Genomic DNA, 26,216 nt, shown 5'->3' on the forward strand with positions numbered 1-26,216 from the left:
CGTGGCGCGGCGGCGGGACTCCAGCGTGGGGTGCGCGGCGTGGCTCGTACCGCGACGGCGAGGATGGCGGCCATCCTCGGCCGGGGCGTGGAGGTCGGGCCTTGGCTCGGGTCGCACGGGTGAAGGGGTACCGCACGTGTAAAGGACGCCTACAGTTCAGAGCAGGCCGAGCCCGGCTCACGGAGGAGCGCCGGGCCACGGCGGCGGAGTGGGGTAAGTCGGGTGGGCGTCCCCGAGCGCGCGGCCGGGGCAGGTGGGACGCGATGCAGCCACCCTGGGGACCGCTCTGCGTCAAACCCGCGGGAGACTTTCGAGATCCTTTGGAGAGTCGTGGGGCGCCCCGGGCGAGAGGAGCCCAGCCTCCCGAAACTTTGAGAAACTTTAGGAATAATTGACCTTCCTTTTAGGTTTTTGAAAAATTGGGCGGAGCCCCTGTTCTCCTTGATGGATGACCAAGGGTGGGTCCTGGTGGTTTTCAGAGAGGAGATGTGCTCTTGGGTTGGGGGAAGCAAGGCTACCTCAAAATAGGAGGAATCCTGGGACCAATTTGGCAGCAGCCCCAACTGCAGGCAGTGGCGTCAAGTGTCCTTGAGCGTTAGTCATCTTGGGATTGGAATGGAGCGAGGTGGGCTCACCTACTTTAAGAAACTTATTTTTAAAGTTTAAACCTTTGTTTCTTTTTCCTTCTTAAAGAAATACTCGAGTTATTAGTGGCATGATCACACTTCCCTGTCAGTATGCATAGGACGGTATGCATGCAAATGTCTGTTTGGAAGAGTGGAAAATCACTTATCTGCATTCTACAGTGATCCTTTAATTGAGAGACTTGTGACAGTACATTGCAGTGACCGGGCAGCTCTCTGCCTACTCCACACACGGGTGAACAAAATTCATTCTCCTGGGCAGAGCTCTCGATTCTGAATATTTGTTACTGGATATTGAGCTCTCGGTTCCTGAATGTTTAGAAGTGTAGTTTTCGTTGTATCAAGAGGCCTCCAAAATACGTCATTTTTAATGGTTGTATACAAACAGCCAGGAAGTGAGTTATGCACTGGCTTTCCCCGAAAATTCAAAACTATGGCCACTTGTAATACATACTTCACTGCTGCCCATCTGTGTTTCTGTGAAATATATTGCAAAACAAACATGAATAGATTGAATGAAGAAAGGAGGGATTTCTTTTCTAAATATCAGTGTGTTCAGAGTAAACATCAGCTAATTTGGCACAAATTCCACTGGCTCAGCAGTTTGGTTCCTGATGAGATAAGCATCAAATGAGAGTGATGCACTTAGCCCTTTAGTGTGAAGTAATTCACAAAACAGTCCTGTTTGCTAACCAGCATATTGCTGGAAGTGGTCTGTCTAAAAAATGTCAGGAAACAAAATTTCATTCCTTGCCAAAAAGAATTTTGATCAATTTCCTTGAATGGTACTTAATATTTTATTATTGTGTTAATTTTTCGCAATTTAAATGGCGTACATAGTGGGTTTGAAGCTTAGTTATGAAATTTTTATGGCCATTGTCGACTGCCTGGTGCACGTAGAGAACTGGGAGAATTTCAGATGATGCCATTACTTGCACACCCAACAGGAAGAATAGATATCTTTAGAATCTTATTTCAGCATTTCACACAGTCCTCCAATACAGTAATAAACACATAGCATTTGTAATGAACTGCCATGATATGACATTCCAAAACACTGAAGGCCTTTGGGAAGCCTTTCACTTCTGCAGAAAGCCCGGTCTAGGATCTGGGTCTGAAGAAACTCAGCCAATCACAGCTAGCAGCTTGACTCATTCTGTTCCTTGGGGGTGCCATTACTGTCCCCAGAACTATACAGTCAGGGTCTGTATTTTCATCCCTTTTCCTACATCTGCCTCTTCCATAGGCTACAAACAAATCTCCTGAGGTGGGGACCATACCCCTTTTATTTGAATATCCACAGAACATAGCTCAGTGTCACACACAAGAGAGGTTTCATGTTTATTAAAGAGAAAAAAATGGGGCTGGCGAGATGGCTCAGTGGTTAAGAACACTGGCTGTTCTTGCAGAAGACCCAGGTTAGAATCCCAGCACCCACATGGCAGCTAACAACTGTCTGTAACTCTAGTTCCAGGTGATCCAGTAGCCTCTTCTGTTCTCTGTGGGCATTGCACGACATGGGTGCACTTACCTACATGCAAGCAATACATACAAACACATAAAATTTTTTTAAAAAGAGAGAAAAAATGGGGCTAGAGAGATGGCTTAGTGATTAAGAGCACTGGCTGTTCTTTCAGAAGACCCAGGTTCCAGTCTCAGCACCTGCATGGCAACTAACTACTGTCTGTAACTCCAGTTCCATGGGATCTAACACCCTCTCTGTCCTCCTCAGGCACTGCACAACGTGGGTGCACTTAAACACATTGCATGCATAACACTTATACACACAAAATAAAAATAAATAAATTTTAAAAAGAGAGAGAAAATAGCCATTATTGTACAGGGAACTATCACAGCATATCTGTATCTACGAAAACAGTCTGTTTGCAATTTCAGTATAATGCTTCAAAGTAATAAAGGTTCATCTACATTTTCATTCTAACAGGTGAAAATTCTTGCTCATGGTAACTAGGTTAGTAATCTACAGCTTGCTTTTTAAAAAGTGTGCCATAACTCCAAAAGAATGACTTAGTAGAAACAATTGTTAAGAGTTGTTTGTGCTCTATTTTATTCTTCCATTTGAAAAATTAGTGGTTTGTTTAAACTATTTACACACTAGTGATACTACAAATCACCCAATTTTTCTTCAGGCCATAAATTGTCTCCATAAATTGTGACTCATCTATTCATGAAAAATCATTTCCTTTTAGCTTTAAAATGAGTCTTTTAGCCCAGCAGAGTGGCTCATACCTTCTAATCCCAGCACTTGGGTAACTGAGGTAGGAAGATTGCTGTGAGTTTGAGGCCAGCCTGGGCTACATTGAAAGTTCTAGGCCAGCCTTAGTTGAAAATAAATATCTTGACTGGCAGTTTGTGTTGGTTATATAAGTAGAATAAGGTTATAGGGGTTTGCTCACTAAGAGTAAAAATACCAGCATTGCATTTGAAATGGTGTTTCCGATGATGTGATGAATGAAGTCATTAGATTGGCCTTTATTTTTAGGAATTTGGGGTGGGGTTGAGTCACAGCACGTGTGGAGATCAGAGAACAGTGTTGTGGAATTGGTTCTCTCCTTCCACCTTAGTGTGGTTTCCAGTGATTGAACTCAGGTGACCAGCCCTGCATGGTTTTACCACCGAGACAGCTCACCAGCCCCTAGGAACTTTTATGAAAACGGAAAATGCCCTTTTAGACCAACACTCTTAAGTGGAGGAGCAAAAGCTTAAAATGTACTATAGCCTGTGTTTCTAAACATACATGTTGAAGTGTGTAGAATGTGGCATGATGCCAAAGACAGCTGGTATAACCTGAACAGTCTGTCTGCTGCTTAACCCCTGAAGGCATGTAGAAAGGCAGTGTGATCAAGAGTTGCTATTGGGGCATTTCCTTGCTGGCCTCAGCACTATGAGCTGTGCATCCTTTGGTAAATCTCAGTACCCTCTCTGAGCCTCCATGTTCTGGTAAATAAGGAAGATAAACCAGACCACTTCGGAGGTTCTTTGTACCACAATGCTGATTCCATATTTCCTCTAGGGACAGTAAGACTCATGGTGTCATTTGAGTTTTTATAGGAAAATTACCTTTTAACTGTGATATGGGGTAAGAGCTAGAAAAAATTACTCAGACTGCCTGACTAGCATTTTAGCCATGTAAAGAACCTGTTTATGTCTGTAGTACATTAAAGCATTTCTATAACTTCTTTTATTGCAATAAATGCTTACCCAAAGTCACTCCTCAGAAAGTGGGATACTGGTGAGTTCCATTTCACTTGAAGGTAGTAACTTTTTCATTATTCAATTGTTGAAACAGGTTGGAATTGAAGTAAGTCCATTAAAAAGAACAAATCACTAAATGATTAAACATCATGTAGTAAAATGTTTGGTTAAGTGATAGTTCCAGTAGATTTCATAGGCCTTTTACAGAAGTCATTTAAAAGACTTGCAATGCCATCTAGTAACTGAGAGAAGAAATTAGAAGGCTGGCCAGGGGCCAAGGACCCATGTGCTACACATGGTCTTAGAGGCTGTCACCATTTTCTAGTCAGTTCAACTGAGACTTGACTACTTGCTTTTTTTTCTAGCTTAATGTTAGAACTCTGGAAATGGTGACTCAGTGCTGATTTCCAGGGAGAATATTTATTTTGTTCAAGTATCTCAAAAAGAAAGAATTCAGTTAAAAAATATTAGGTGTGTTGTTAATGTTGCCCTTCAATACAAACCATTGAAGACCTTTGTTTTTAAATGAATACATGTTTACATTACTTACACTTACAAATTAAAATCAGCTCCCATTGCAGCCTGGTGTGATGGTGTGCCTGTGGCCCCAGCTACTGGGGACGCTGAGACAGAGGCTTATACCAATATATGAGTTCAAAGCCAGGCTGAGCAGCATAGTAAGTCCTGGTTTAAAAAGTAAAGGATCAGTCAGTAAAGTGCTTGCCTTGTAAGCATGAGGATCTGAATTTAGTTCCTAGAACCTATGAGAAATGCCAGGCAGGAGGTCGGGGCAGTGGCTCCACAGGTTAAGAACATTTGCTATCCAAGCATGAGGACCTGAGCATAATTCCCCAGCGTCAACGTAAAAAGCCAGATGTAGTCATGAATGTGCCTGTAACCCCAACTCTGTGGGGGCAGAGACAGGAGTATCTCTGGGGCTGGCAGGCCAACAGCATATTTCCAGGTTCAGAGAGAATAAGGAATTCTCTGTAGGGAATAAGATGGCAAGTGATAAAACACCTGGCATCCTCCCCGGGCCTCCCGGCATCTACTGATGTATACATGCACCCATACACAAAAATGCATACAAATTATTTTTTTAAATGCCCAGCATGGTGGCACACTCTTTTACTCTGAGTGGTGGAGGCACAGAGACAGGAAGATCCCTGGGACTCGCTGGCCAGTCTAGCCTACTGGGTGAGCTTCAGACCAATGAGAGACCCTGTCTAAAAAGAGGTGAATGACATTCCTGAGGATGACAACTGAGCTTGTCCTCTGGCCTCCACTTACATATATACACACTCATTATGAAATAAGATTACAGGCAGTTCTCACTAGGCCTTTCAAGTACAAAAAGTTTAAAAAAAAAGATTCATTACTCCCTTTGACGAGAGATGAAATGTTCACACTATGGTTCCCTGTACTTAGCCCGGTGATGACTCAGGCCTCAACTTTTCAAGTCCTCATAAATGATGGACATCTCACATGACAGGGAAACTGATGCAGGATGAGCACACAGAGGGCACAGAGTACTGTGTTTCCTAGACATTCTTGGTTCATAAGCAGTAGAAGTAGGCTAAAAGTATCACATAAGGGCCAGGGGAGAGCTCAGTGGTAGAGTGCTTACCTAGCATGTGGGAGACCCTGGGTGTGATCTCCAGCACTAAAAGAAAAAAAAAGATAAAATGTATGTCAAATAAATTGTTTTTGTTTTTTGAGACAGAGTCTCACTATGTAGCCCCAAACTGAACTGGAATTTAGGACATAGACTATGCCAGGCTGGTCTCAATCTCACAGTGATCCACCTGTCTCTGCCTCCCAAATGCTGGTATCAAAGTTTTATGCCACCACACCCAGCTCAAATAAATTTTTTAAAGTATAATTTAAAGATTATCTTGTTTCTAGAGTTCTAACCTTGAATAATAAAATTATATCATTGACACTGATTAAGAGCTAGGAATAGAGAAGTGGGAAAAGTACCTTTTATAATTTCACAAAATCAGCAGATTCTGAGTGACAGTAACCAACTCCAGATCATTAGGGTTGTTTAAAAGTTAATAGGGGCTGGAAAGATGGCTCAGCAGTTAAGAGCACTGACTGCTCTTGCAGAGGACCTGGGTTTGATTCCCAGCACCCGCATGGCAGCTATGAACCACCCTTAACTCCAGTTCCAGGGGAATCCGAAGCCCTCTTCTGAACTCTGAGGCATTGCACGACAGGTGCACTCACATACATGCAGGCAATACACTCATACACATAAAATAAAAATAATAAATAAAAAAGTATTTTAAAAAGTTAAATAATAAAAACCAGGAGTGTGGCACACATCTCTGATCCCAGCAGTTGAAGGCAGGAGGATCAACACAAGTTCAAGGCCACACTGGGCTACATAGTGAGAACTTAAAAAATACATTAAACAAATAAAAGAAAAACATAATATAAATAAAGAACACACATTTTCCACTTAAAATCAGGGATAGAAACCGCTGGAACTATATAATAACCAATAGATTTACACTAAGGTAAAGGATGCCCATCAGTGTGTATTTACAGTAGTACTGGTAAATACTATAAATACTAGTAAGTACTGGTAAAGTTGACATTATCTACTCATGAGATCCATGAGGATTTGGGGTATCATTTTCATTTTTTTGTTGGGAGAGGGTCTGACTATGTAAACTGACTGGTCTAGAACTTACCATGTAAACCAGGTTGGTCTCAAACTCTGCCTGCCTTAGTCTCCTAAATTCTGGGATTAAAGGTCTGTACCACTATGCCCAGTGAGAAGTTAAACTTTCAGACTTAATAACTTATAATGATACACAAACAATCAAAGTTAGTCTTAGATATGGATAAGCAAAAATCTAAAATAAAGTGATAGAAAACAGTGTTCTAGAATATTAAAAAGTAGGGGTCTGGAGAGATAACTCAGTGGCTAAGAATACTGGCTGTTCTTGCAGAATACCAGGGTTGGAATCCCAGCACCCACATGGCAGCTAACAACTGACCATAGCTCCAGTTCCGGGGGATCCAGCACCCTCTTCTGGTCTCTACAGGCATTGCATGACACAGGAGCACTTACATGCAGGCATAATACTCATACACATAAAATAAAAATAAATTTATTTTAGGTGCTGATGTGATCATCTTCTAAAACTCAGTAAATACAGGAATTAAGTCCAATACTCAGTCATGACTTAAAAAACAAAAAGAACACAGAGGCTGCAGCCCCAAACAAACCAACAGTGATAATGTTAAGTACTAATGATAACCAATCAGGAAAATTTAAAGCTATTTAGAACAAAAAATGTAGAACAGTTCTACAGCATCTAGAAATAAACTTGATAAAGTGTGAGTCCTTCAGGTTCAAGATGCAAAGGGCAGTTGAAATTGTCAGAGAAAGTCTGTGTTAGGAGAGAACAATTATGCTCAGTGTGAAAAGCTAGATGGTGAGGAGGTAAAATTAGATTCGTCTGCAAGTTTAACGTATTTCCATTGGAAGTCCTGTCTTGGATTCCTGTGGAATTGACATGCTGTACTCAATTTCAAATGGAAGAAATAAAAAGCCAAACATAGTCAAGGCAAATTTGGAGAACAAAGTTAGGAGTCTTGTGGGACCAGATATCAAGTACAAGCCATCCCTGGGTGTCCATTAGGGGTGGGTTCCAAAAACTGACTCCCCCAAGTCCAGGGTGCCCAAGTCTTTTATGTGGGATGTGCCATGCTGCATATACACACATCCTTTATGTTCTGAAACATCTCTAGATAACTTCTAAAACCCAATACGATATCAATGTCATGTAAACAGTTGCCATGGTTTATAATTTAGGGAATCGTGGCAAAAATGTCTGTACATGTTCAGTGTATACATATCTTTTAAGTTATTTTTTATCTGAGGTTCTAGAAGACTGTCTTAACTGTCTCGAGTATAAAAGCTGGAAATAGGTAGATATAGGATAAAAGAAATGAGTAGAGAGATCTTTTCATGACCGGAGTTCACTGAGTGAACCCATTTCTCATTGGATCATATTTGTGACAAGTTCAACCCACCAGGTCCTTTTAGGTAGGTGCCAGATCAGGGGTAGCAAAATTTACCTACTGAGCCACCACTCTCCGATTCCATACCCAAACCGACATTACTAATTGAACACAGAACTCTTTGACTAAGCCTACATGCTACCCTTAAATTCCACAACACTGTTCTAAACAGTCACACACATTTCATATAAAGTTAATTTCCCTAGCCCTACCCCACATATTGCCTCTAGTTAACAAACCCAGTCAAGGTATTATTGTGAAAGGGAATTGAACTTACTACAAATTTAGTCTTTTGACTCTGACTCCATTCTGGTGTGTTAATTAAAACTTGCATTCCTGGCAGGCAGTTCCCCTTGCCATTCCCCTGTGCAGAGACATTGGTGTGCCCTCAGCTCTCATCCCAGCCTGCTTCCTTCTCTGCTACTCTTACATGATCTCCATGAACTCTGAAGGTTTCATTTATTTTTTTATTTTGACTTTGTTTGGTTTTTATGAGAAAATGTCTTGCCACATAGCTCAGTCTGGCCTGGAACTCTCAATCACCTTGCCTCAACCTCCAGAGTTCTGGAATTACAGGGATAGACTACCACACCCCGCCAGAAGGTTTTAAATACCATCTGCTTGGTGTCAACTCACAGATGGGACCTCCAGCCTGGACACTTGCCCATCTCAAGCATTTCAAACTTCTTGTATCCCAAATAGGACACATGATTGCCACACTCCCTTGACCTGTCTCCCTTCTGTTGCTCCCACCTTGGGAAAGAGCAGTTTCATTCCTCCGGTTGGGGTCATGAGTTCTATCATCCCCATCAATCTGTCTTTGGTCCTCCCCCGACCTCAGTCATATCTCAGGAGTGTGGTCCAGCAGCTGTCTTGCCACCTACCCTTCTTGGGATGGCCTCTCTAGATGGCAGCAAGGGTGCTTGTAACTCTCTGAGGCTCTCTGCCACCCCTGGACACAGGCATGGGGCTCCCAGGAGTGTCCAGGATAAATTGTATCATTCTATGTCATCCCTCCAGGATGTTCCCATAAGTTGGAAACAGAAGCCTGTCCCAGCCTGGCTCCTAATGGCTTGCTGTGCCCTCTCCCATCCTCCCCATCCCGTATGCTTAGCAGGGACACTCCCTCACTGCCTGGAGCACTCAGCCCTCCAAGTCAGGACTCTGCTTGGTTTTCACATCTGTGTTCCCTTTCTCACACAGCTCCCCTTGCCTTCTGGCCACAGGGGCTCCTTGTGCCCCACTCTTGTTTCTGGGAGTCTGATTTGATGTGTGTTAATCTCCCTGAGAGACAGGTTCTTCAAAAGAGGCCTACAGTGGAGCATCCTGGCATAGGCCTTGCTTCAGGGTTGCATGCTGCCTGTGCCTGCAGCCTCTGGCTGTGGAGGGGATGTGCAGATGGGACCCGACTTCTTGCTTCCTCTCTCTGCCCTTCTCAGCAGACTTTCTCATCTTCTCAGGGACCCAAGTCCTGCCCTGCCCTGCCCTGAGGATGACCTCCTTCTTGACCTCGCTGAGAAGAGTCTTGTCAACACACCAGGGATGGTTTCTTCCCACGCCAGCTCTCTCATTTCACTGCTATTGGGGAAAGAGGTTGCTCTGTCCTATCCTCCTTGTCCCTTGTGGGTTCACCCTCTGATAGCCTACATCCATGGCTCCCATGTCTTGAAAACACCTCCATGGGACCCAGTGTCTATCTGTGACTGAACTGGGACTCTTCCTTTAATTATAGATTTATTAAGCAAGGGCTTTACAACCCTTCTCAATTTATTCCCACCTATTGCCATCAAATCCCTTGCCTAGGCTCTTTGTTCCTACTGTCCTGTCAGACTGGTCATTTGAGGACTATTGGTGGCTTCCTTCTGAGATCAAAGGATCTTTGCTTTATCCATGTTGAACACTAAAAAATGTTGACTTACTGCTCCTCCAAGCCCTCTCCTGGCTCTCAAGCAGGAGTGACATTCCTTGCCCCTTTGCCCTCAAGCATCTCCCAGGTCCTTGTGTTAGACACTACAGGAGATGCCTGGCCACTCCTCATAAGGCTGGGAATTCTAAAATTCCCAGTTACTGGGGGCTGGAGAGATGACTCAGTGGTTAAGACTGCTCTTGCAGAGGACCCAGGTTCGATTCCCAGCACCCACATGGCAGCTAACAACCGCCTGTAACTCCAGTTTCAGAGGAATTTAGCATTCTCTTCTGACCTCTGAGGGCATTGCACAACATGGGTGCGTGCGCGCGCACACACACACACACACACACACACACACACACACACACATATATATGCAGACATTGCATTCAAACACATAACATAATAAATAAGGGGCTGGAGAGATGGCTCAGCGGTTGAGAACACTGGTTGTTCTTGCAGAAGACCCGTGTTCAAATCCCAGCACCCACATAGCAACTAACGACTGTCTGTTACTCCAGTCCCAGGGGATCCGACAGCCTCTTCTGACCTCTGCAGGCATTATACAACATGGGTGCACTTACCTACATGGCAGGCAATACAGCATACACATAAAATAAAAATAATTTTTTAAAATTTAATAAATAAATAAATAATTTCCAGCTACTCAGGAGGCTCAGGCAGGAGAATTTGAAGCTACCCTGGGCTATAGAGTGAAGCCTCAGAGAGACCGAGTCAGAATAAATGAATAGGAAAGGAGGAGGAAAAAGGAAGACTGAAGAGACATGATGACAAAAAAATAAAAACTACAAAAGAATAAAAATAATTTCTCAGTGCATAAATTCCAAGAAATTCACAGTGCACAAATCCTAGTGCCATTGTGTCTCTGGCCCTCCCCTGGCCTACAACCAGGACACTGGCATTCACAACACCCAGCACCTCTGGGTTCCACCCCTACTCCATCTTAGTACCTTAGTACACACAGGCCACAGGCTCTCAGACGGCTTTGTAAGGTCTTCATTTTTTGCCTGTCATTAGTTGGTTCTGACACAGTTTACCAGTACACACTGAGATGCTACCCATCACTCTGATACAGTCTTCCAGACCCCCCTTTTTCAGTCCGTATTGACAGGATTGTTACACAGCACATGGCTGTAACAATGGTTCTCAGTAATGTGAGGCATAGCATTCTCTATGGGCTAGAGCAAAGTTAGGCAGTTACTCAGCTTCCTTCTGCCCATGGCCACACCTCATTCTCCCTATGTAGTCCAGGTTGGCACTCAACTCCTGACACTCCACATCCCAAATTCTGGGATTATGTACCTATGCCACCATGCCCAGCCTTCAAGTTTTGCATTAAGATATAATGAGTAGGTCAAGGGCCATCTCACAGAGGTAAATATCCCATTCAAGTAGTATGTAGCCCCACTACCTTCCAGTCATTTAGATCAGGTACATTATACCCTTCCATGCAGGGGTGCATTCTGAGAACTGTCATTGGTTAATTTCATCATTCTGTGATCACAGAGTTTACTTAGGCAAACCAAAATTACTGTGTGATCACTGGGTGATGCAATCTTACAGAATCTTGACATTTTGTAGCTGTCATTGACCAGAATGTTGTTAGGCAGCTTGTGACTATCTGGAATGTAGGACTCAGTATTCCATCACTAAATTCCAAGCACCTCACAGTTAAGCAGCTTCCATCAATGAACAAACTTGGGCTGCCTTCTGTATTTCTCTGTTTTGTTTTACTGTCACAAAATTCCTGAGTCAAATTACTGAGAGTTTTAGAGGCCCAGGGGCAATGGTGCTGGCATCAGCTCTGCTCTAGAGAGGATGCTCTACTCTGTGGTGCATCTTGACGGGAGCATTGAGAGAGGAAGATTGTATCACCAAACAGGAAGCAAGAGAGACTGAAGTCTCACCGTGCCTTCCAAGGGCCCATCCAGGTTGACTTACAACTACCCAGCAGGTCCCCTCTTTGTGGTCCTAACCATCTCCCAACATGCGAACCTGGGGGGCAAGCCCCATGAACACCTCATACTCTCTTCCCAACAGGTCTCAGGACATAGCCTTCAGCAGCCTCATCACTCACCCCACTGGATCTCATACTGTTGCAGGCTGCCCATCTCTGTATGACTCCAAGCAGTCTTGTGTCAGTGTGGCCTAGCCATCTCTGTAGATTCTGCTGTATGATGTTAGGGGTAAAGTTTAAAAGCAGTGTAGAGGGGCTGAAGAGATGGCTTAGTGGTTAAGAGCACTAGCTGTTCTTGCAGAGGACACAGGCTTGGTTCCTAGAACCCACATGGCAGCTGACAATGGTCTTTAACTCTAGTTCCAGGGGATTTGATGCCCTATTCTGGCCTCTGTAGGCATTGCACGACATGGGTGTACTTACATACATATAAGCAAAACAAAAATATAAAACAAAAATAAATTTAAAAAAAACCTCTAACCTGGATCCAGACTGTCAGTCTTCCAAATAGGTGATCAGCCCTCTGGTTAAGTTTTCCATCACACATGTGTTTTGCCAAACAAAACCAAAGCCTCACCAAGGAGAGCAGCATGAAGGCCCAGAAGTGAGTGTCCGGGACACATACCTTGCCTTTGAGGATTTGGGGTGGCTGGGAAACTGCTCTCCCCTAGTACTGTCCCCACTGTCATGCGGGATGATGGAGTCCATTTTGACGTCTGCTCATCATCCAGACCTCTCTCAGAACTGCCTGCTGCGCCTCCATGACCCTTCTTGCCCAACATGGGCTAGTTGTACAGAATGCATTGTGTTTGTCTTTTGTTTATTAAAGATACTTTGATTAAAGAACAGGAGAGTAGATCAGTGGAAAAGGAATCAGCTGGTTTCTTCAAAAAACTAGAACTTCAAAAACTGAAAGGTGTGGTCAGGAATTTTGCTTTTTGATTTGGGGTGGGGGTTTGTTTTGTTTGTTTGTTTGTTGGTACCTTAATATAGAGTCTCACTCTGTAGCCCTGCCTTACCTGGACCTCATTATGTAGCCCAGGCTGACCTTGAATTCATGGTAATCCTCCTTTGCCTCCCAAGTGCTGGACTTAACAGGCATGACCCATTCAGCCATGCTTGGCTGTGTGTATGTATGTGTCTGTGTGTCTGTCTGAGTGTTCACATGTGTATAGGTGTACATGCTCATGTAGGACATGTATGTGTGAAGGACAAGACCTCAGAAGTGATATCCATTTCCTTTGAGGCAATGTCTCTCATTGGCTCACCAATTAGGCTAAACTGCCTGGCCATTGAACCCCGGGTCCCTGTCTCTGCCTCCCAAATGCTGTGATTACAAGTACTAGTACCACCACACCTGGCATTTGTAAATGGATTTTGGGGATCAAACTCAAGCCCCCATGCTTCCAAGGCAAGCATTAAACTGACTGAGCTAGAGCCCAGACCTTGTTTGTTTTGAGACACATCCTTACTAAGTAGCCCCTGAATGCTAGGATTAGTGACCTGTGCCACCACACTTGGCTATGGTCATGGATTTGTGTGTGTGTGTGTGTGTGTGTGTGTGTGTGTGTGTGTGTGTGTGATAGTAAATGTGATGTATTGTTATGGAAAATCCATAAATATCTGAAAACAAAATAAAAATCACCCTGTTCTTAGAAACACCACTGTAAGTAATTCAGTATTTTTTCCTTTTCAATATGTACCTATGAGTGTGTGTAATATAGCTGGTGTCAGATTGTCGTTTGAGAGCTTGTCATTTGTCATTACAGCATCAGTGTTTCTTTATGTCATTTATGTGCTTAAATTATTTTTACTATCAGTTAATATATGACTGCATTTCAGTAATTAAGGATGATATGAATTTTATTTTTCAGTAGTTATGAATAAGCCATGGTTTTTCACTTATGCCTGGCCTTTTCCTGTTAGGAATCTGAGGTAGTATAGCAATTAGGAGTTGGGGTATTTTGTTTTGTTGTTTTTGTTTTTGTATGTAAGAAAAAAAATTCAAATTTTTAAAAAATTTGTTATTATTTTTATTTTATGTGTATATGTGTATTGCCTGCATATAGGTAAGTGCACCCATGTCGTGCAATGCCCGTGGAGGTCAGAAGAGGCTGTTGGATCCCCTGGGACTGGAGTTATAGACAGTTGTTAGCTGCCATGTGGGTGCTGGGATTCAAACCTGGGTCTTCTGCAGGAACAACCAGTGTTCTTAACCACTTAGCCATCTCTCCAGCCCCCCCACCCCCCAATCAAACTTCTTAATAGGGTTTTTTTTTTCCTCTGAAAGTGGCTTGCAGGGTTGATTCAGCAGCTGCAGTTTGACAGTCAGTGGCCATGTGACTGTCTCAACTCTTCCCTCAAGCATACTGACTCATGCTCGCAAGGTGACTGCCCAACTCCAGGCATCATATCAGTGCTATTTTGTAAGGAAAGGAGAAAGAGTAGCACAAGGAACATTCGCCCTTTTCTTAGAAAACCAAAGCTGTCCCAGAAGCTCCCCAGAAGAATTTTCAAACCTTGCTGTATAGTTTTGTTTTATTTTAATTACCTCCTGCCGGAAGGGAGGACAGCACAAGGGTGGGACTATTTAGAGGCAGGCAGAGGAGGATGAGGGTAGGTCTTGGGTTGACCAGACCCTGTGTTTGTCGCAGCAGCCACCAGGATTTGTCCATCTGCCATCCACTAATGGGTCTCTCTGTTCCCAGCTGTCTCTTCTGATCATAACTTAAATTTATCCAACATACAAATGTTTATCCTCACCTCTCATGACTTTTGTAGTCTGAAGTCCTAGAAGCAGAACTTGAAGTCCAAAATACTGTGTCTTTGTGTCTTTTACATATCACCGAACTCCTTCCCATAAAGATCCTACCACTGTGTGTAGAGTGCTTAAGAGCTGGCCTCTCCTGATTCAGATACTCGCTAACTTGTCCTGTCCCCAGGACTTGGTGAGCTGTGACCACTGCCACAACACAGGCAGGGAACTCAGTGGTTGCACCATGCCTACAAATTGTGTGGGAGCACACACTAGAGTGTTGTGAGCACCTGGAGCTGATAGCTCAGAGAAGTGACGGGCAGTGAGTACAGCCAACTCCCCATACCCCATCCTCCACTGAAGAAAGAGAAGATATAGTATTGGGCTGTCCATGTTCCTCAACAGGTGCATGTGATAGGCATCTTGGGTAGAACAGTTCCTTACTGTGAAGTCAGCCCACACATAGGGGGACATTTGGTCTCCCTGGCCCACAGGGAAATGCTGGCAGCATCCAGTCTGTGTCAAACAGTGAAGTCCCCTCCCTCCCCTATGTACAACTGGCCCTGTGTAAAAACCCCCCAGGCCTGTGGTCCCAGGACATCTTGTCAATACTTACTAACAAGCAAGGGACCTGTGTATCCTGGAGATTGGTATCTGGAGGACATTAAACATGTCCATTGGCCTCTTCTCAGGCACCTTCAGAAGTGCTTACTCCAGTTCCCCCCATAGATGTCACAGAGGAAGTGTTCATGTGCCAGGTCCTCCCTCAGGAGCAGGGCTAACATGGACAGAGTCTGCCGTGGTCAGGTAGTCTTGAGATTGGCAGCTGTGGTGTCCTGGGACAGCAAGGAAGGTGTGGCCTGCACTGGGGACAGGAGGCAAGGACAGGCCTGCAGGCTGGGCCCTGGATTGGGGCTGCATTTCAGTTTGGAGAGACCTCACCCAGAAGCCTCACTGGAGTTACAGGGGCTGCAGGAATTTAGTGTGCCCAAGGCTGGGGCCAGGGCCCAGTGGGAAGACCCACAGTATGTTACCATGCTTTGTCCTATGCAGTGCTGCCCACAGGCTGACCTGTGTGTCATAGGGTCTCAGTAGACCACAAGGAGGCCAAGATAAGGGCTGAGATGCCATTCAAAGCTATGCTCATGAATTTTTCATCACTTGGCCCAGGCCTGACACCAACTGCTTATAAAGAAGAGTTTATGTAGCTCACAGCGTTAGAGGCTCAAGGGCAGGCATTGGCTTTGCTGTAGTTCTGGTGAGCGCCCTTCTCCCTGCCCTCATTCTGTGTGTGTGTATGTGTGTGTGTGTGTGTGTGTGTGTGTGTGTGTGACCAAATGGGAAATGGAAATGGGAGGAGGGAAAGAGAGGGGGACAAATGAGTTTCACAGTCCCCTTTGAAGACATGCCTCAAGTTAACTTAAGGACTTCCCATTAGGCACCACCCCTTAAAGGTCCCACAACTTTGCATTACCACCACTCTGGGGAACCATACCTCTAACATGCAAACTTTATTGAAACCCCAGGAAGGGGCTTTGTGATAATCTGTGGGTGCTGAGTGCTCTGAATGTGGATTTGGAGTAGGAGTGGTGACTTGATAGAAAAAGGGGAAGCTATAATGGTTTCCTGATATCTGTCAGGGAGGAGAGTGGGTGGGTTCATGTACAATAATTTTGAGTTTCTGGGGGATGGAGAGATGGTTCAACAGTTAAGAACACTGACTGCTCTTGCAGAGAACCCAGTTCAACTCTGAGTACCCACATGTTGGCTAACAACCATCCATAACTCCAGTTCCAGGAGATCTGATGCCCTCTTCTGACCTCTGTGGGCATTGCACGACATGGGTGTACACATGCAGGCAATATACTCATACACATAAATAAAAATAATATTTTAAAAATAATAATTTAGGTTTATGAAGTAAAACATTTTATCCTCTTAACATGCAGAGCTGTGCCAACCACAGTAGGAATGAGGGGACTGTAGGGTTTTTGAAGAGTAAGAATTCATTCTCAATCACAACCCAACAGGCAAAATATTGGACATGTATGCAGAGTTAACATTTAGCTATTTATTTAGATTGCTAGGGAATGAAGTTTTATTTTCTTTCCAGTCTATTCATAAAGATTAGCATTGGGGCTGTTAGGATGGCTCAGTGGGTAAAGCACTTACTATCAAGCCTGACAAACTGAGTTTGATGCCCAGCACCCACAGGGTAGAAGAAGGGAGTGACTCCCACAAGTTGTCCATGGCACACATGCATGCAGACATACACACCTATATATACCCACACACACAAACATAGTACTAAATTTTTTAAAGATTAGTATTAGGCCAAGTGTGGTTGTGCATGCCTTTAATCCCAGCACTCAGGAGGCAGAGGCATGCCAGTCTCTCTGAATCTCAGGTCAGCCTGGTCTACATAGTGAGTTCCAGGCTAACTGGGGCTATCTGTCTCAAAAAAAAATTCAGTTATGGGTGTATGTGATGTGTATGTGTGTATATGTGTGCATGTGGGGTGTGTTTGTGTGTGTGTGTGTCTGTGTGTGTGTGTGTGCATGCGCGTGTGTGCAGGCCAGAAGTCCTCAGTATTTTCTCCGTCACTGTCCATCGTATCTTTTCAAGCCGAGTCTCTCACTGAACCTGAGGCTCATCAATCGGCTAGCCAGAAGCTCCAGGGATCTTCCTGTCTTCATCCCCACGTCAGCACCAGGGTTACAGATGCATGCAGTCATGCCTGCCTTTTTTACATGGGTTCTGGGGATCCGAACCCATGTCCTCATGCTTATGAGGCAGGCCCTGTTGTGACTGAGCATCTCCCCAGCCCAAGAGACTTTTGCATACTCTTTCCGCTAAGATGGCTTTCCTCACTGCAGAGTGACTATGAGAAACTGGCCCATGGAATAGTGCTGCCTGCCTTTAGAATGGGTCTTCCTACCTCAGTTAGCCTATTCTGGAAGCTCCATGACTGCCAAGAGGTTTATGTCCATGGTGACTCTAAATATCATCAAGTTGACAGTCAAGATGACCTATCACAATGCCTGGAGAGGAGGCACAGCAGTTAGGAGCACTTGCTGCTCTTGCAGAAGATCCAAGTTAGGTTCCCAGCACCCATATCATGTGGTTCACAGCTGCCTATAACTCAAGCTCCCAGGGATCCGGTGCCTTCTCTGGACTCTGCCAGCGCCTACAGTCACATGTACACATACACACAGAGACACACCTATACACATATTCAAAAATAAAATAAATCTTAAAAAAAAAGATTAAATGTCACAGTAATCCTTCTGAGCCCAGGCTCAGAGAGAGAAAGCTTCCTGCCCTGCAGGAGTGCTGTCCACAGACTGGGTACCTCCTTCTCAGATGCAGCTGTCCTCATGAGCCCTACCCCATTCCTACATTCCACCCCAAATCCAAAGCCCCCAGGCCTCTCTTCGGACTAGTACCCATATTGCAGCTAGGTATTTGATACCTCAGCACCCCACTCAACACTTTGGGGCATGCTGGGTGCCGTTTACTGCTATGAGTGAGTGACTATTTGCTGCAGACTTCACTATTAGACTAGAGCCTTGGTCCTATGAGGATGACTATGCCAGTCCTTGGCATCTCCTTGAGCAACCCAGCAACATCCTGATCCCTCTGAGCCTCTGACTGTTGCTGACCCATCTGGTGTTGCCCAAGCATCCAGTTTGGACTTCTGTGGAGACCACAGAAACTGCATGTGATTGGTGAAGAGATTTTAGGTGATATGTTAATTATTGAAATGGTAGGAAAAAATGATCCTTTATCAATTGTTTCTCCCCTTCATGATAACCTTGAGACAGACTAAATTTGATACTAAATTATAGTCAGCTTTTACCATCTGCAGACTGGACCAATCAAAGAGTAAAAATATTTGGAAAGAAAATGTGTCTGAACCAAATATGTACAGAGATGTTTTTTCTTGTCTTTATTCCCCAAACAACACAGTATAACAACTCTACTATCTTTGTCATCACTGTGACAAAAAAAAAAAAAGACCCTGAAAAACAACTTCTAGGCAGAAAGATCTGTTTTGGCTCTTTGTTTGAGAGGGTTCATTTCATCATGGCGGAGAGCATAGGGCAGAGCAAACTACAACCAGTGTTCAGCTTGTTTCCTTGTTTTTCATATTTCATTCTGTCTGGCCCCCAGCCTATGGGATATTGTTGCCTACAAACAGGCTGGGTCTTCCCTGCCTCAGTTAATCTTCTCTGGAAATATCCTCAGACATACCCAGAAGTAGATCTCACCAATCTCCTAGGTGATTCTAAATCCAGTCAAATTGACAATGATGATTAACCATATCACACCAACTGTTTACATAGCATTACACTGCATTAGGTTTCATAAGTTGTCTAGAGATGGTTTAAAGTATACAGAAGGGTATGTATAGAGTCTATGAAAACCCCACACCATTTATATCAGAGACTTGAGCACCTGCTGATTTTAGCGTCTATGGAGACTCCTGGAGCTGATCACCCTTTGCCTGTCGAATATATCTTTTTGTGTGCTTCTTTGTTTTGTTTTGTGTTTTTAAATAGGGTCTTGTGTGTCTCAGACTGGCCTCAAACTCACTATGTAATCAAGGATGACCTGGAATTTCTGAGCTGCCTGCCTGCCTGCCAGATTACAGGTGTTTGTCATCATACCTAATCCCTCTCTAACACTCTTAATTTCCTTTTAAACAAAGAATGTTTACTCTGAGATTTTGGCAAATGATATCATTAAGTGGATGTATCCATTTTGTTGTTAGCAGTGTTTGTTTGTTTTGAGATAGGTCTTGCTATGTAACCCTGACTGGAACTTGGTAAGTAAATGCTAGCCTTGAATTTTTGGCAATCTACCTGCCTCCTCAGTACTGTCAATATTTTTTTCTTAACACAACCATCCATTTCTGATATCAATGCTTATTTTTCTTTTACAATAGTGGTGGAAAGTCTACTATTTAATATTAATCATTAAAAGGTTGTGTGTGTTGGCCTACACCTTTAATCCCAGCGCTCAAGAGGTAGAGGCAGGTGGATCTCTGTGAGTTCAAGGCCAACCTGGTCTACATAGGGAGTTCCAAGTCAGCCAGGGCTACATAGTGAGACACCCTCTCTCTTTTTCTTTCAAATAAAAAAGAAAACCAAAACAATAAAATGATTAAACATTAAAAGGAAAATTTATATGAAGAAAAAGAGGTAAATACTAGGTGAGATGGTAGATCAGCAAGGCAGAGGTTAGGAAGGTACTCAGGGAAGGTTCTCTTAATCCCATAGGAACAGAAAGGCAGAGGTCACTAGTTGGTTCGGATCCCCCAGCTCTACAAAGAGGCATGCTGGAGACAGGGGCACACAGTTAGCAGTGGGGGAGGTCATTCCTCTTTCTAGTGACCCTCTGAAATGAAGGGTCATTTGGGAGGGTGGATATGTTATCTAGGCCAGCAGTTGCCTAGTGTGACAGCTGCTAAGTAATATCAAGGACTGGTACCAATTCTGTGATATTGATTAATCCACTTATCAAGATAAAGGGGAGATAGGTACAGTTGCCCCTCAGTGTCCAAGGGGATCAGATTCAGGATCCTTACAGGTACCAAAGTTCACTGCTGCTCAGGGCCCTTATATAAAATGACAGTATTTGCAAAGAATCTGTTACATCCTTTTGTGTATTGCAAGTCATCTCTAGATGACTTAAAATACCCAATACAGGCCGGGCATGGTGGCGCATGCCTTTAATCCCAGCACTCGGGAGGCAGAGGCAGGCAGATCTCTGTTAGTTCAAAGCCAGCCTGGTCTACATAGTGAGTCCAGGCCAGCTGGGGCTACAGGGAGACCGTGTCTCAAAAAAAGACCGGAAAAAAAAAAAAAAACCCAATACAGGGTAAATGCTGTGGAAATAGTTACTATACTGAATTGTTTAGAGAATAATGATGACAAAACTACAAATACAGGACAGATGAAATCACCCCATTCTTCTTACTACTTGTTTTAAATTTTAATTATTTTGTTTATTATTGTGTGTGTATATGTACGATGTGTATGTGAGTGCACACGTACCTGTGCCATAACCAGCATGTGGAAGTCAGGTGACAACTTTTAGGATTAGTTCTTTCTTCCAACATGGGTTCAGGGGATCTAACTCAGATTGTTACACTTGGGTGGTTTTCCCCACTAAGTCATCTCACCAGACCCATTATTACTACTAGTTAATGCTATCATTATTATTTTGGCTTTTTTCCCTACTGGTGCTGAGGACTGAACTCAGGGCCTTGCATTTGATAAACAAAAGCTCTATCACTGAGCTAAATGCCTAATTCTTATCATCATTATTATTAATACAAGGTCTCACTGTATAGCCCAGACTCCCTGATGCAGGCATGCCCCTCCCTCAAACCTCCAAGCGTCCCCATGCTTTGGATCTGAGGTTGGTGGAACCTGAAGCTATGGATGGATGCTGTGGTCACTGCCCACGAGGGCAGAGTGAGTAGGGCACTGTCCCACTCCCCCGCAGGGGTCTGCATGCAGGTCCTGCTCTCCCCAGTAGTAACTGAGATGTTCCTCCTCAGGTTAGCTGTTGGGAGCGATGGGCGACTGGAGCTTCCTGGGGCGGCTGCTGGAGAATGCGCAGGAGCACTCCACGGTGATCGGCAAGGTGTGGCTGACCGTGCTGTTCATCTTCCGCATCCTTGTGCTAGGGGCAGCGGCTGAGGAAGTGTGGGGTGACGAGCAGTCGGACTTCACTTGTAACACCCAGCAGCCGGGCTGCGAGAACGTCTGCTATGACCGCGCCTTTCCCATCTCTCATATCCGTTTCTGGGCACTGCAGATCATCTTCGTGTCCACGCCCACCCTCATCTACCTGGGCCACGTGCTGCACATCGTGCGCATGGAGGAAAAGAAGAGAGAGAGGGAGGAGGAGCTGCTGCGGAGAGACAACCCACATGGCCGAGGCCGCGAGCCCCTGCGCACCGGGGGCACACGGGACCCCCTGGTACGTGATGACCGTGGAAAGGTACCTATTGCGGGTGCACTGTTGCGGACCTACGTCTTCAACATCATCTTCAAGACGCTCTTTGAGGTGAGCTTCATCGCAGGCCAGTACTTTCTGTATGGCTTCCAGCTGCAGCCACTGTACCGATGCGACCGCTGGCCCTGCCCCAATACAGTGGACTGCTTCATCTCCAGGCCCACGGAAAAGACCATCTTTGTCATCTTCATGCTGGCTGTGGCCTGTGCATCACTGGTGCTCAACATGCTGGAGATCTACCACCTGGGCTGGAAGAAGCTCAAGCAGGGGGTAACCAACCACTTCATCCCAAATGCCTCAGAAGCCAGGCTCAAGGCCTTGGAACCCCAACCCCCAGCCTCTAGCCCTGGCCTGCCCAGCATCTCCATTGGATTCCCACCTTGCTACACACACCCTGCCTGCCCCCCAGGTCAGGCAAGGGCCACAGGGTATCCTGGGACCCCACCACCAGCAGCAGACTTCACTGTGATAGCCTTGAATGAAGCACAACGTGGAAGCCACCCTGCCAAGCTCTACAGTGGCCACCACCTGCTGATGACTGAGCAGAACTGGGCCAGCCAGGTGGCTGAGCAGCAGACTTCTGCTGGCAAGGCCTCTTCCACAGCCTCCAGCCCTGTCTGCCCCAGCAAGGGGCTCACAGACAGCAGTGGCAACGGCTTGGAGGAGAGTGTCTTGGTGGGGACACCTGAAGAGGAGGAGCAGGCCTTGGCCACCACAGCAGAGATGCACTTGCCATCTTTGGTCCCCCTGGACCCAGGAAGGTCCAGCAAGGCCAGTAGTGGGCGGGCCAGACCGGGTGACTTGGCCATCTAGCTGTGGTCTCTCCAGACAGCTTTACAGTTTATAGCTTTGTAACCCCCCCCCCAACACACACACTTTTTTCTAGAAACCAAAACCAAAGTGCTGTTCAAATCAGCAGTAGAGAGAAAGTCTGACAGAGCCCTGGAGTCCCCCGAGGAGGGACATGAAGTGAAAATGTGCAGGTGTTACATTTAATGCTTGCTGTTCTTGGGGCTGTGGGATATCATGAGGATGGCACCAGAGGTCTGAGATTGGCAGGAGACCAGAGGGGGCAGGGGTTCTTGGCCTTCAAGGATACTCCCAGTAATGGGTTGCTATTGGACGCCTACATCTCTGAGGTAACTGTTCTGTTGTGATAAAGCAACAGGTGTTTGCAGCCCTGCAGCAGGGCATGGTTGACTTTCCATTCCTAAGGTCTCCAAGCAGCCTAGAGAGTCACAGACATACTTAGCTCTATCTCTGCTTGATACTTTTAACTTAGGGTTGAATTTCATTTGGGATATTTGCCAAACTATACTAAAAAAAGATTTAGAGGGAGTCCATGTAGTGTCATTTGAGTTTCTGGAATCGCATGTGAAGCCCAGGATATCCATCTACAGACTGCATGACAAGTGACAAAGAGCAGTTACCCTCCAGAGGCAGTTGGGTGGGACAGGACCATAGAGATTACTGGTAGAGGCAGGTGGAGATGCAGAGACCCTGGGGAGCCCTTTTCAGCAGCTGAGGACATTGACATGAAAGTGTGGCAGATATGCCGTAGGTATTTCTTTTTTAAATGACATTTTGTGCTTTCATCTGAATGGTACAGATGAAATGGTTTGTGTATTTTCTCCCACGTTCTATCTTTCATCAAAAATAGCACTGTTGAAATGGATACTGACCAAGAAGATGCTAATTTGTCCTTCAGTATATTAGTTGCAATTTTGTACTTTCTTTTAAAAGAAATTCTTTAACTTCTAAGTCAACTAAATAAATCATTGTTAGAACATACTCTTATATAATAAAACCTGGAGAATTCAAATTCTTGAAGTTGTAAAGGAGGCTAAAAGTTAACTACTATTGCCAGGGAAAATATTTATACAGATGAATCAGTGATGACCTACACTTAAAAATAAAACAGTACAAAATAAAACACTTCAAGTTTCCTAGCCATTCTTTGTGAACAGCCTGTTTGCTTTCTAAAGTGCAAATAAAAATGTCTTGGTTTACTGCCTGTATAAGAAGAGCATGTGGCTGATCATGGGATGTCCTCCCTGTTTTCCACCCACTTGAGAACTGTCCTGTAAGGAGGCTATTTATGTACATGGGCTGGGCTGGAAGAGGGCAGAATTTTCACTACAGTGCACACTGCTCCTGCAATAGAGTCTCTGTCACTGTCACCATTTTTAATAAACCAATGGATAGAGATTGTGCTGAGCCTGCCTCCTCTCTTTACCTTCAACTTCTACTGAGTCTTTAGCCAAAGTTTTTGTCTTTTCCCGTTTAGTTCATTCCTTTCTATAAGTTAACCTGGTGATTCATTTGGGGCTACACCTCACATATTTGCTGTCTGCTACAGTAAAGGGTGATCCACTTTACCCCAACAGTGATGGGGACTGTGACTTCTAGGGCTCCGCTTTGCATGTGCAAATACACGGGGTTCATTAGTGTGTTCCACTTACTGTAGAACGTACTGGACAATCAGAGATTTAAAATACTCGGACTTCCCATACCCAGTCAGAGGAGTTAAACCCTTTGGAAATCATTTAAATGACTTTTCTCATTTCTCCTGGCCAGGTGCCAACCTAGGGCCATTCTAGAAGCATATATTCTAGCTCAGCACATGTAGTCTTTGGCTTAGGACAGCAAGACTTAGGTCTCTAGAGAGAAGGACTATGAGAAAATCCTGGCGCTAAGAGCATTCCGATAAAAATCTTGGTGGTTTTAGAAAATGTACTAGCAGTTGCCATCAAAGAGCAAAAGTACATCCCAGGTAGATGTGGCTGTTTCCTGAGTTCCTAAAATTCTACTGCAATAAATGTTGATGATGACAAGCTTTGGGTTCACCCACTATTTGATTTGGGGCAGAGTATTTAGTTTTCACATCTTAAAATTGGGCTGGGAAGATGGCTCAGTTGGTAAAGTGCTTGCCATAAAAGCATGAGGACCTGAGTTTGATCCCCAGCACCCATGTTGGTGGCATGGAATCCCAGACTGGGGAAGCAGAGTCAGGAAAATCTCTGGAGTTTGCTGGCCAGACAATCTAGCCAACAGGCTAGATTCAGATTCAATAAGAGACCCTGTCTCAGAAAATAAGGTGGAGAGCGACTAAGGAAGACATCTGACAATGACTTCTATCCACACACGTGCACATACACAAAAACATGAACACAACAAATTGAATTCTGTTCAGAATATGTTCATGAAAATGCCTATATTCATTGACCATGGTGTAGCTGGCCCATTTAGTTAATGTGTAGGAACATGAAATTAGACTAACCTACTTGAAAGTTACTACTTAAAAAGAAGTAGTATTTTTTAATAGAATGCTACCTGGGGTATTTTTTCAGGTCAGTGTCTTGCACAGTGTTGCTATTTGAGGTACAGTGATCCGGAAGAACAGGCTCCTTGTCCCTTCTGGCAGTGTGGAATTCCTCTGTAGTTGTGCAATAAAAATAGAAATTGCATCTCTGTGGGTAAGATTCCAGCCAGATGTTTTCTAGCCTTTTAATGAACTGGAGATTTCACCAACACTGTTTTTCTCTTGATTTAATAGAAAAAAATAAATTCCTAAGCTTATGTTAAAGACCATTCACTACTATATACCTATTATATTTACACATACAATGCTAAATTTGCAGTATGCAACAGTTCGATTTTATTTTAATGTATTTTATTTTTGAGAGAGAGGGTTTGAAGTCCAGGTTGGCTTTGAACTCATTATGTGTTTGAGGATAACCTTGAATTTCTGATCCAGCTGCCTCCACCTCCTGAGTGTTGGGATTACTGGAATTACAAGCATGAGCCACCACATCTGACAACATAGCTATTGCTTACATCCCTGTATGTAGAGTAACAGACATCAGTTGACCCCTGAGCCCAAGCTAAAGTGCTTATAAAATGTGAGGCATCACCATAGCACACAAAATCCATTTTCTAAAATTCCTTTTATTTTATTTTTATGTATATGAGCATATTGCCTGCATGTGTGTAAGTGTATCCATGTCATGCAGTGCCCAAGGAGGTCAGAAGACAGCGTCAGATCCCCTAGAGCTGGAGTTACAGACAAGTTGCTAGCCACCATGTGGGTGCCCAGGAATCGAACCCAGGTCCCCTGCAAGAGCAGCCAGTGCTTGTAACCACTGAGCTATCTTTCCAGCCCCAATAAACTTTATTTTACTGGGTTATTCTTGGGGTTTTGTTTGTTGATTTTGGTTTTGGTTTTCTTCATGAAACTGAATCCAAAACAAGATGTTTAAAAACAAAAAAAAGAAGAGGGGTAATATCAAGCTGCATATTTCTGATGCATCCTGACTCTGGATAAGTAGTAAGCAGAATACCAAACTCCTGTGTGTTGGGGTGGGAAGAAGGTGTGTGCACGCATGCACATAAGTTTTGGGTCCAAGGTCTCAGTAGCTTAGACTGGCCTAGAACTCAAAGCAATTCTGCTTTATACTGGAATTACAGGCATGGACTACCACACCCAGCTCAAAGTATTAAATTCTTGGGATGTGTTTTGTTTTGTTTTAGACAGGGTCTTTAGCCCAGGCTAGCCATTAAATCCCTATGTACCCAAGAATGACCTTGAACTTCTGATCACCCCCCAAGTGTTGGGATTACTGATGTGCACCACCCTCATGGATATGC

At 44.4% G+C, this 26,216-nt stretch overlaps 1 protein-coding gene across 1 annotated transcript; it reads left to right on the plus strand.

Annotated features, from left to right (window-relative positions):
• Positions 1-133: 133 nt before the first annotated feature.
• Gja3 (gap junction protein alpha 3) lies at positions 134-23,631 on the plus strand. Its single transcript, XM_008824345.3, has 2 exons — positions 134-213; positions 21,109-23,631. Exon 2 carries the CDS (start codon positions 21,126-21,128, stop codon positions 22,380-22,382), a length of 1,257 nt encoding a protein of 418 aa, XP_008822567.1. The 5' UTR covers positions 134-213; positions 21,109-21,125; the 3' UTR covers positions 22,383-23,631.
• Positions 23,632-26,216: the final 2,585 nt, after the last annotated feature.

This window comes from Nannospalax galili, unplaced genomic scaffold (assembly GCF_000622305.1).
Source record: "Nannospalax galili isolate Female #2095 unplaced genomic scaffold, S.galili_v1.0 scaffold388, whole genome shotgun sequence".
Classification (NCBI taxonomy): domain Eukaryota; kingdom Metazoa; phylum Chordata; class Mammalia; order Rodentia; family Spalacidae; genus Nannospalax; species Nannospalax galili.